General features: G+C 39.8%; 1 protein-coding gene across 4 annotated transcripts in view; it reads right to left on the reverse strand.

Moving 5' to 3' along the window:
* tpm4a (tropomyosin 4a) overlaps positions 1-11,252 on the reverse strand; it is a 33,715-nt gene extending 22,463 nt beyond the window's left edge. Inside the window, exons 1-2 of one of the 4 annotated variants that reach the window (XM_088077788.1) lie at positions 10,923-11,252; positions 8,466-8,591 (exon numbers count right to left, since the gene is read on the reverse strand). In XM_088077788.1, the coding sequence (XP_087933914.1) occupies positions 8,466-8,591; positions 10,923-11,036 (240 nt within the window). In that variant the 5' untranslated portion in view covers positions 11,037-11,252. Of the gene's footprint in view, positions 1-1,678; positions 2,207-8,465; positions 8,592-10,922 lie in introns of those variants that run through there. The other 3 variants (XM_088077787.1, XM_088077790.1, XM_088077789.1) reach the window with 3 other exon arrangements.
* Between the last annotated feature and the right edge of the window lie 1,060 nt (positions 11,253-12,312).

Raw genomic sequence — 12,312 nt, forward strand, 5'->3', positions numbered from 1 at the left:
TAGTTTCAGCTCTAGTTGAAAATGGAACATTTTCCAGACTACTCTTTTGAATCCCTAATAACAGAGTAGGCATGCTTTTAAGTATATGTCCTTTATTTTCCTATCATCAGTGGAGACAGGGAGGTATGGTGGCTGGGCATCCAACCAGGCAGCTGCTGCTGGCACACATCCACCCTACTGAAGTGCCACTGGGCACGCCATTAAGACTGTGAGGAATAAATTTCCCTGGAGAGTCAAAACATTATCCCCTTAATCTAAATGTTGGCAGCTCTAAAAGCTGCTCAGGCCTAATTAATAAGTCATTATAATTATAATATCATTAAGTAACATGATTTATATTAATATGAAGTAGTCTGGTCGGTCAAACAGATTTACGAAACTAATTGGTTCATCAGAAATGTTTATTCTTAATGTTCATTTGTAGGCTTTGTATTCTCCAAAAAAATGTTTTGTAGAATTGCCACAATTAGCAGCAGGGCAGAAAACTCAGCCTCTCTTTTAAATCAGTTAAATCTTTTATCAGTTTTTAACATAAATATTAAACACTTATTTTAATGCATAAATGCTACCCGAGACCTTTATAGAATTCTTTCAACCCAACTGTGATGTACAAAACCATAACACAAACATGCAAAGGGTTACACCTCCCATTTTTTTTATGTATTGGGCTCTGGTATGCTCTTGTCAATATGGAGGGAGGGGCGTGTGTGTGTGTGTGTGTGGGGAGTACCTAAATTCTATACAACCGGTATCAACCAAAAAATCCCCGACCCATATCATGATGTCGATTTTGGTGACTCATTTAAGTGCCAAATTGTGTGAGTGGCGAGACAAAGAGTGAGCGGGCCTGTGGGTTTGGAAGGCATGATTTCTTTAGAAATATTTTATTCATTTAGTTATTCATTTTGTATAGAATTTTTGGCTTTTTTTTCCTTTAAAAATGTTTTGACGATTTTGAATTTTTTTTTTAATTTTTTGACATTTTTTTTCCTTTACTAATTTATTTATGGGGGCATTATTTAATAATACTTTAAATTAATCCACATTCATATATTTAAGTATACTTTAAACTGTTCAGTATACTGTTAAACCTTCATGTTTAAGTTTGCCTTTGCAATACTTTTTTTTTTTTTTTAAAAAAAGCCATTCTTTATTGTCATTAACAGTATCGTTTGAAATGTATCGTTTTAGCACCGGTATGGAGAGAGAGAGAGAAAAAAAAGATACCCAACCCTATCTTTATTGAGGGGAGATTTCTTATAAGCCCCCTATAACCTTAACTGCACAACCTTGAATTGATTTTTTGTTGTATTTCCGTTGTTGTTTTGTTTTTGTGCAAATAAATAAATGTTAAACTCTGCACACTGGGTTGAATGCTGTCTACGTGGTCAACATTATTCACAGTAGTTCTACAGCGGCCTGTAAATCAGACAAAACTGAGCATGCGCACAGACCTGCAGGAATCCAAACTTTTTTCACTGCAGACCAACGCCTTGCATTGTGGCACAATCACGCCCGCGAATGAATCAAATACACGAACTAACTTGACTTTTTAAAGCCCAAGAGGTGAATGTGAACAAATTAACATCATTAAATGAGTCTGACAGGTGATAGCAGAGAGGAGGCGTTAGAAGAGACAGAAAAAACGTGAAGAAAGTAGCGGATTTCATTATCTCACTTTCTCTCGTTGCTCCCGTTCACAGTCCAGCTCTCTCTGTAGGACCTGAGCCCGGTCCTCTGCGTCGTCAGCCTGCTGCTGCAAACACTGAATCTTCCTCTTCACAGCATCCACACAGGTCGTGCCTGCCATTGTGACTGTTTTGTTACTTAATTTAAGACTACACGTGGAGAAAAAATCGCAGTTAATTCTATTTTTGGGTTGTGCAAAAAAAAGTAGGCTACTGCCTCCTGCTTATTTTGGTCAGTTTAGAGTGATTTAACAAGAAGAAAAACGACTTTGATCGCGTATTTTTTGAAAAAAACGAAGGAAAATAGGTCCAAAGTCTTTGGAATGTAAAAGAGTCGCTCAAGTGCAAGAAAAAGTTATATAACCAGGAAGTAACGGTGTCCAGGTGTTCTCCAAATGCTTCTTCTGGTCAGTAGGAATGAGACGTTCATGAGCCGGGTACAAAGTTGTCCCCGGGAATGTTGCAGTTTTTGGTCCGGACACTTAAGAGTTTGGAGGATGAGGAGGATGAGAAAAGCTGCGCGGCGAGGAGAGCGGAGAGCGCCAGACTGTGCCGGAGGAGGAGAGAGATGATCGGGATGATGAGGTCACAGAGGGCGGGGCTTGTGTGTGTGTGTGTGTGTGTGTGTGTGTGTGTGTGTGTGTGTGTGTGTGTGTGTGTGTGTGTGTGTGGGTGTGTGGTTGTGTGTGTGTGTGTTTGTGGGTGTGTGTGTGTGTGTGTGTAAAATCTGATCCCTGTGACTGATGTGATCACTGCTGCGAGACTTTCTAAAGAAAAAGGAAAAGCCACGATGAATTACTTTCAGATTTCTGTAAAGGCGCAGTGGACATAGTTTAGATGTCACACATAAACTCGATGTGACAGTAAAGTTTCCCTTCACAGGCTTTGACTAGAAAGTGTGAAGTTTCCCTCCTGTTTAAAAACAACACACTATACAATGTGGTATTTGAATGTTGAAACAACTTCCAACATTTCATTGGGACTCCAAGACTGACCTTAAGAATTGGACAGCATTTCATCCATGACCATTAAATAAAATTTCTTTGACATTGTCATAATAAAAGTTTCTTCTTACAGTTACATTAATTTAGTCACAGCGGACCACCTACCAACCTAAGTTTTAAGCTGTGCCGGACATAGCACATTCGGTGCACCAGGCAAGCGTCCCCTGATAGCTACTACTACTATCAAATTAGAACATTTACTAGTTTTATTAACAAGAAAAACAGCGAATGAGAAGTAAACTTAGCTTTAAAATAATAATAATAAATAATAATGGAGTACAGCATGTGTAAATTTGCAAATTTTGCCTAATTCTTGTTTTGTATTGCACCCTGGATGGCTTTTACCCTTTAATTTTTTGCATTTTGATTTAATACTTGTGTTTCTGGACAAAACAGTTTGTCTGTGATGTAAAACATAATTACACTAATTTTTGTTATTGGTATTTAAAAGCAGTGGTTCCCAACTGGTGGGTCGAGGTCAAAATGTGGGTCGCGGGTCCAGTCTGTAGTGACTTGGGAATATGTCAAGTTTGTAAAAAAAAAAAAACATACTTAATTTTAAGGTAATGTGTATTTCCAGAACAGCAGTTTTATTTTGAAGTACTGTTTCCTGCTGTAGAGTAAGAGTTTATTTTTCCAGTACAGTAACTATTATATTACTCTGATGATATTATTTGGCCTATATATATGCTGTGCCTTTGCAGCATACTTGTCACTGCATGATCTTCAAACAATAATTATACACTTTTTGGTTGCAGTGCTATATATTCACTAAGTTTTAAGTCATTACACTTTATTCTTGCAATATGTTTTATTTTATTATTTTGTAAAATATAATCGAATATGTGATCATTTACCATACGTGTGGACCTTTAACCAGTGACTAAGCAGAAATCTGGACCCCGTGGCTGGACCAGTTGGGAACCACTGTTTTACAGGTTTTAAGAAAGCACATTTCAGTGGTACTGGTTTTAGGTCACTGTGTTAAGCATGATATGCTAGTGGCTTGTATGGTGATTGATTTTTCTGTAAATCGAAGTTTAAGACATTGAAGCTTTTATGCAGCAAAATAACTGGGGGTGGGGATGATGTCAAATCTTGTATAAAGAAGTTATTCTCACAAAAAGGTATTTTAGGAAATCTGTCAAGTCAAGATTAACAATCATACATAATCAAATACATGTTTCTATTTTTGAGGAACTGAGACTGTTTGTCTTGAAGGATTGAGCAAACAACATCATCCACCACCTGCCTGCTCATAGTTTATTGTGTGGGTGTAAATCAGATTTATGCTGCGTCCTTCATGTTTCTGTGCCGGCCCTGCCTGTGTTTACTCTCTCAGTTTCCTTTTCACACAGTCGGCCTCGTGAGCAAACAGGCCGGCTGGACGAACAAGAGGGCCAGCAGATCTCCGCTCAGTTCAGGTTCAGCTCAAATTCAGTGTTGCTGTTTCACTGTGAAGAAGTAAATCAGTCTCATCTGTTGATTGAGCCTCTCTGTCTGATTTGCCCCTTGCACCGGAAAAGCTGGGAGCATTGATTTCATTAGACACAGGAGTGTGGGGCTTTCTGTTTGCCTTAGCTGCATTCCTGACATACCAGAGCCCCCCTGCCTGCTCTCTGCTTTCTCTGCCCGGCCGCCCCCACGCTCCAGCTTTCCCCTAAAACTGTAACTGTTGCTGCTGGGAATGCTGGTATCAATACCTGTATTAAAACGGCAGTGTGCCCGTCTTTAGCCTTTTGCATCACTTAGTCTGATCCAAAACCCAAAAGACAGACTCTTTGTCTGGTTAGCTGACAGAGAGCTGCGATGACCTAAATACCAGCACCACTAGTCGATGTTGCTGGAACATTTTTTTATGAATCACAACTGCTTGCTTGTTGGGGTCTTTGGCTCACTGTTCTGCTTTCCCAGCCCCCTCCAGGTTTTTCAATCTGGTCGTGCTGTCTGTGTGAACTGAGATGTGTAATGACTCGACTGCTGCCTCTAATAAGTGACATGTGGAGGGCGATTCATGGAAGTGGAATAGAGGAGCTCTACTAGCAGGACATGTTGGGAGTGTGTGGGACTTCACTGTAAATAAGTTATACTAAACGTCTATTTTTACCTCAACTTCAGAGTGGAAGCTGAACCTGGTCAACCCACAGCTTCAACTACTACTTTTTTCCAGGGGCCCACTTGACCCACTTTGCATGTGAGGCTTCTCAGAGTTTATTTAATCACAGCGTGAGGATAATCCAGCGTGTCTCAGCCTCCGTCTCTGTGTCTGTATGTCAGACATTTCCTTTCTCTTTGTGTGTAGTACAGCACTGCATTTCCCTGGGATATCCTCCACAAGGCTCAAACAATACCACATCTTGGTGGCAGCTGGGAGAGTTTTTGTTTTCATCATTCTTCTCCCGGCCTGCAAGGCTTGCTTAGTAATGTTACTGGAATGGCTGGATCCTTAAGCTACTGTTGGTGAAGTGGCATTTCGCTGCTTAACTGGTAGGTTAAGTATTTGATCTGTATTTTGGACATAATTGGGCACATTTACATACACACTAATATTTCACTATTAGTTGGAGTATGACAATATTCTGAATTCGATGCAGGTCATTTAAACAGCATATTCCACTTGGGTTTTAAGAGTCAGGCCCTTTTTTTTTTTTTAGAATGTAGATTTTTCTGATTAATGAGAATGTGGGGTCTGATGGTATTATTGGCATTTTAGGAGCATTCTTTTGACATGTATATAGCATTATTGGAATATGTGTTGCAATTAGGGTTTTTACTGCAGTTTGCAACACGGCCTCTTGCCTGTTTACAGTCAACTCTGTGCATTGTGGTGGATACATTGTACACAAACCAACTGCCAACAGTTTGCGAGGCTGGGGCAGAGAAGCATGCCCAAAAGAAAAGGCAACAATTCTGGTCTGAAAGAGAAAAATACCTACTTTTAAACAAAATGAAAGGACTTGGATATCAACAGGTTTTTGGATATGCACAAATATCGCAACACCAACCTTTTAAAGAAGTAAGGTTATAGGAATAAAAGAGGGAGGCTGTGTTCACACTGTCGAACAAGTCAGCCGCTGCTTGAAAAATGTTCGTTTTGTCAACTTTCCCATATTTTGATGTGACAAACGACACACTAGGGTTTGTAAATCGGGATATGCACAGCTGTGTTTAAATGGAACTATTAGTGTAATATCCCTTTTTATTGGCCATGTAAACAGCTTAGTAGAAATATTGTCTTCATCAGAATAAGGCCAATATCCGGAGTTTTTTGTGCATTTAAACATAGTCAGTGACCTTATAAACAACGTTGTTTATGTTTCTGCTGCCATGTCTCTCTTTCTCTTTCTTTCACACACATACACACACACACACAAGTAATCCCATAGGCCTGTGCACACATGCACTAAAATGCCAGAGGAACCACCACTGACAGATATACAGCCCTGTGGTTTGCGGTGTTGCCAATAATCTAAAATATGATCTTTCTTCCCAGATTGCTGCTGATTAGCTGAAGGACAACGGACATTACCAATGTTCTGCTACATTTACTGAAATTAATTATTTGTGTATACAAAAACATTCTCACAAATTGGAGAGTTAGTCCAGCTCTGATGTAGAGCACACAGTTATCCCGTTACAGGATGAAGCCATATAAGACTCATGTAGGATTCTTCAGTAGTGGAAGGAGACTTCAGATTTTTTACTGAATTAAATGCAGCACTACTACAGCGGGAAAAAATACCATTAAAACTTCAGCATTAAAAAGATAACTTAAAGAGGAAATATTTACACATGAAGTCTGTTTACAGGCACGCAGTGAGTACTATATGTAAAAACAGCTGTATAAAGCCTTTGAGACTCCACAGGGGGGTGTGTGAGATCTGATAAATGGCCGTCAGTGTCACTTGAGTCAGCGTTGGTTGGGGCAGAAAACTACATGTTTGTAAGATTAAAAAAAAACTCAGAGTGGAGTTAGAAAGAAGAGAGTTTAGCAGACCACTGTGGTCTGCTTCTCATCTCTGCTTGAAGCTAGCAGCTCAATGAAGGCACCAGGTTTTGACAAGGAAGAAGAACGTGTGGAATAAAAGCTGCTGCATCTATTTTGATCGTTTTTTAAAAACTAAGTAAGGAGTCTGGTAGTGCTTTAGAAGTGTAATGCTAATTTGGTGGAGTACAAAAATAGTTTACTTTAAGAAATAATCTCTTTTATTTAAACAAATGTCAGTTAAGTCATAATCTATTGCCGAGTGAGGTAATATAATGGAAATTAAGCCACTGGTGAAAGCCCTTAACGTCTGCAGTATTATGAACTGGATGTCTGTGGTGACAATCTCAGGAAAAATCTCAGGCGGCGCTGAGATAGTGATCTCCATCACCCGGCAGTGCAGGGTCCGCCAGAGAGGATAGATAGAGTTAACACAACAGACTTGCTCTTCAACTGACTTGTGTATAAAGCGGCATGCAGTTTTATTTTTCTGGGTCCCTGCTAGCATTGCAAATAAATGGTTACTACAGCCAAAAAAAAACAAAGAAAAGAAAGATTATGTCACACAGGCGACACTGTTTGGATCTCTGGGAAGTGAGATCCAAAAACACACCTGCAATTGCTACTTACTGCCAAAGATAATGCCAAAAAAAAAATGAAAAACAAAACCAAGATTGTAACTTAAGTTATTTAGCAGCCAAAGTAAATATACTAGTTAGGAATGGAAACATCCCCTATTGTTGTATTATTGAATTATTATTATTAATGATACATTAATGTATGAGGAGCATTTTACTTTTATAGCTACAGGAGCTGAAGCCAAATTTAACTACATTTTTTGCTGTTGGGTTATTTAATCTTTAATAAGATATCATTTTTTATGAGCCGATTACGGCTCATAGAATATGATACATGTTTTGTATGAAAGAATCTTGATTTACACGGTAATTTTAACTACTTTTGGATAGATGTAGAGGAGTAAATAAGTATAGCATTTCCTTTTGAAATTTAAGCACCTCAATCGTACAAATAAACTAGCATTAAAGTGTCCAACACTCGATATCAACAGCTACAGTATATGACATGGAAAGTCTGGCTGTGTGTTAATCACATGACAAATAACAATAAAAGCAAAGCATTACTTTCATACTTCTGTCATGCTGTTGTCATTATAGCAAAGTTTACACGTACACAAGCTGTCAGAGCTGTCACACTATACATTTTGATAAATAAATAAGGTTTATGACCCCAGCAGTGTGGTTCGTCTGGTAACTCTTACTGCTCTGGTTTGCTGGTTTTGAGGGACCTAAGTGAAGATATGTTTGCGTGTGTGTGTGTGTGCACGTGTGTTTGGGTGAGGGGGCTACAGTTTATCCGTGCACTCATCTTTCAGGAGTGGCTGCACAGGAATGTAACCGTCTCTGAAGTGCTCCAAACCATCATTGTGGATCAAAGTAAACCCACAGCTGGCGCTGGCTTGGAACCATCCAGCTGTGGAATAATGAGCTCTGGTTTTCAGTAGTGCCATGGTAACGTGTGTCAAAGTCGGAAAAAGCAAGTAATTAAGGACATGGACACAGGACTCTTGTCAATATTCAAACTCTTGATTCCATTGGAAGTACCACTTTATCATTATTACTGTACAGGAATGGCACTTTTATTTCACATTTCTAGTCAAGTGAAGTGAAACTCAGCTGACCCATACCCTCCTGCTTGTGTGTGTGTGTGTGTGTGTGTGTGTGTGTGTGTGTGTGTCTGCACAGTATGAGTGTGTGAACATTCACTCACGTCTGCAGCCGTCTTCTCAGACAGCTCCAGTTTCTCCTGGGCTTCTTTCAGGCCTTCGGAGAATTTGTCCAGTTCATCCTCTGTCTGCTTCATCTTCTTCTGGAGGTCCATCAGTTCCTCCTCCAGCTGCAACAGGAAACACTGTTAGTCCAGTTCTGCTCTATGCTATTCAACGTTTTGTTTTTGTTTTGTTCAATTTCATTCCATTGTATTCCATGTCATTTCAGTCTATTCTGTTCCATTCTATTCTTTTCTACTTTGTTTTGTTTTGTTCAATTTCATTCCATTCATTTTCATTCCATTTTGTTCTGTTCTATCCTCTTCTATTTTGGTTTATTGTATTCTGTCCTGTTCCGTTCCATTCTACTTCCGTTCTGTTTGATTCCATTTTATTGCATTCTGATCTGTTCACAAACATGACAACATAAACATTCATAATGGGGCCAAGTGTATTTCCTGTTAGAATGTTTGTTAAATCAGTAGCTGACAACAAGTAAACAGGGACCAAAGCTGTTGCCATAGCAATAGAATAGCAATGACATGGTCTATTCTGTTCTGTTCTGTTCATTTTGGGTCTTTTTTTGTTCTATTTTATTCCCTTTTACTTAAACAGATCTCACTCTAACAAAGGTTAAATGACGGTAGTAACCCCTGGATCAGTTTTTCTCTCAAAACATTCAGCAGTTTAAAAAACCCTGCTGATATGAGCTCAGTGATAAAATCAATCCATTATTTTAGGTTTGTTTGAACTGGGCATCAATAATGATTCAGTGTGACGGGACGTCGTTACTGGAGATAAAAAAGCAGTCTTATCGCCTTTATGATGTTTGGGAACATTTAAATGGTAATGGTTGACTATCAGTCTCTCAAGACATGAACCCTGGTATGCAGAGCCCAATCCTCTCTCTCTCTTTCTCTCTCACACACACGCACACACACAAAGACAGTAAGCTCTCACAGGGTTAATTGTTCCCCCTAATCAGTGCTCCCTCCTGAGCCCATGAAGTACTTCTGAGAATCCCACTGAATTCCACACTGTCATGCTCTCCTCGTGTCTAAAAATACAGCTGTTATCAGTGAGAACACACAGACGCCTGGGACCATGGACGCATGTTTAATCTCCCATTTGTGTGTCCACATGTATCCATTTGCATGCTTCTTATGAGTGTGTGTGATGTGTCCTGTTTTGGATACACCTGTCAAGCTTCATGACAGACAGACACTCCGTTGGCTCTCCTCAAACTGGTCCTGGAGGGAGGGATGTAACCACTTTTCCTCCCCAGAGATCAAATCCTGATCCTGGGTGGTCTCATCACCTGAAGTGGTCCAAACCATTTTAAGGGGGGTTGATAAGCTTTCTTTGAGCCTCACTGTAAACAGCATTAACACCGACCTATTGTTACTACACTCAGATAGTGATTACTTTCAGTATTTGTTGTTTGCGTTGTTCAGGTGGTTTGAGGACTCTGAAATCAATCATGCTGGAGAGGTTGGTGTTTATATTTAAGGACGCCTGGATTTGTTCTTGCTATTAGGTGATGAATTTTAGCTGGAACTGAAGTACACCATGCTCTAACACAAAGTTTCGAGAGCTTATCCTAAGAGCATTGCCTGGCCTTTTAAGGAGGTGTTTGTGTTTCACATACTGTCACGAACATTTGTTGAATTTACAATCCAGTCTCTGAGCGGTATTTATATTTATTTTTAGCTCTATTATGGCAAAGGAGAACAGTAAATTAGCTGTGAGGAATGTAATATGGATAAATGGGAAGCATTTACAGACAGTTTCCTTAAAGGTATGTCTGGTATGATGATTAACTTAAGAACTAGATAAAGCAAAATGCCTTAAAGGAAAACCTTATGCATGCATTATGCAGACTCTGGAGGACCTTTTTTCCTTTTTTTTTTACAAATACGTTTTCGCAGCTCATTAACCATTAATGAGCACCAATTTATTCCTTTGCTCTTCCTTATTTTGGCTTCTTCCCGGATGCTGTAAGATAGATTAACTGGACCACATTGCCTTTCTGAACTGCCTTTTTGATCCTGAAGTGCTGCTACATTAATAGACTTTTATTGTGATTTTAATATTTTAATTATATTTAATATTTTCCTCAGGGCACTTTGATAAATGTTTCTCTGTTCTTTAGATTTTAGGATTGTACTGTCTACATACTGCACTGCTCACTTTATCTATTTATTTATTTATTTATTTAATGACTAATTTGCTCACCAAGTGTTTTTGACTATTCTGTTATTTAAAGATCACAGAGACTTGTGTACTAAATTTTGTTCTTCTCATGTATTGCATGGCTGGAATGACAATAAAGAATCCTTGATCCTTAAAATGATACTATTTGATTGCTTTTTAAGTTATCAATAACAGCATCTCTGACACTGTCTCTGTCATCACCACTGACCCATCCATCCCTCTCTGCTCTCCTCTTTCATTCCCACCTGCTTGCATTTGTCCTCAGCTGCCTTCTTGTCCGTCTCTGCCTGCTCTGCCCGGTCGATGGCGTTCTCCTTGTCAAGTTTCAGCATCTGCATCTTCTTCTTGATGGCCTCCATGGTGCCTGCTTGGTTGGATCTCCTTCTCTGAGATGTGAAAATGCAGCTTCAAAAAGTCTCCTTCTGTGTTGAGATGTAGGAGATTCGGTCTTTCGTACGGTACCGTAGAGAGCTGAAGTCCAACAAAGCTGCAGAGAAACAGGAAAAGAGAGAGAGACAGAAAGAAGGAGAGAGTAGGAAGGAGACAGAGAGAGCTGTGAACAGAGATGCAGAGTTGATCCCTATATGGGTAGTTATTTAAACAGTAACAGAACCTGCCTCCAGTCTCTGATCACCACCTCCTCCCCCATGTTTTCACCCCTCCCTCCCTCTTTTCATCCTTTCTCTCCATCCTCTCCATCCATTGCTCCTTCACTCACCACTCTGCTTCCCCTCCATCCCCGACTCCGTGACTATCACTCTCTCAGACACACACTCCACCCTATCAAACCACCCGCCCAAGGTCTTTCTAAGGCTCGGTCTGGCTTCTCCACTCCACTCACTCACCCTTCAAACGTGGCTGATCTCCTTATTTGGTTTGTTATGTTTTCAGGGAGAGAGGAGAGGACTGCAGGTCCTGTTTCCACATTTAACCTCCTGTCAATGGATAAAGAGTCCCGCTGGCACACACAACATCTCACACTCAGGTCCTCCACTCTGTCCACTCAGAATGTGTATATAAGAGGATGAGAGGGAGTAAAATTCAAAGCAGAGGGAGGGAGAGTTTGAGAGATAAAGATTGATGGAGAAAGTTCCCATGCTGTAATCACACTTTCATAATATTTGAGCATTAAAGCCAAAGGCGTGGTTCTGCCTAAATTCACTAGGATTAAAGGAGACTTTAACTAACCAAACAGAGACCATAATGTGGTCTGAAAGAAAAGCAGAAAACTAGTTGGCATGGACAACAGATGCAAACAGCGATGATTAGGGATTAAATTAAGTGAGTAATATTTTCTCAGGAATTAGTTTGTTTTACTCAGTTGTACTTCTCTGTGAGGTGGTATGATGGTACAAGCCATGAGTGGATTACTAAACGGGCCTACCAGGCACAGGGCCAAAATGTTAGGGGCCGCCGTGGCCTTCACCTACAAAATTTTACTCAAATAAACACTTACTGACCAGGAAGAGACTCAAAAAGAAAACAAAAAGATGCAAAGGAACTGCAAAGACACAAAAAACAGACACAATTACCACAAAGAGACACAAAATGACCCCAGAGACACACAACAATAACAATAAAGAGACAAAATAATCAGAACATGATGCAAAACAACCACAAAGATCCAAAATGATC

The sequence above is a fragment of the Plectropomus leopardus genome, chromosome 5 (assembly GCF_026936395.1).
Source record: "Plectropomus leopardus strain MGB_pleo_1.0 chromosome 5, ASM2693639v1, whole genome shotgun sequence".
In the NCBI taxonomy this organism is placed as follows: Eukaryota; Metazoa; Chordata; class Actinopteri; order Perciformes; family Serranidae; genus Plectropomus; species Plectropomus leopardus.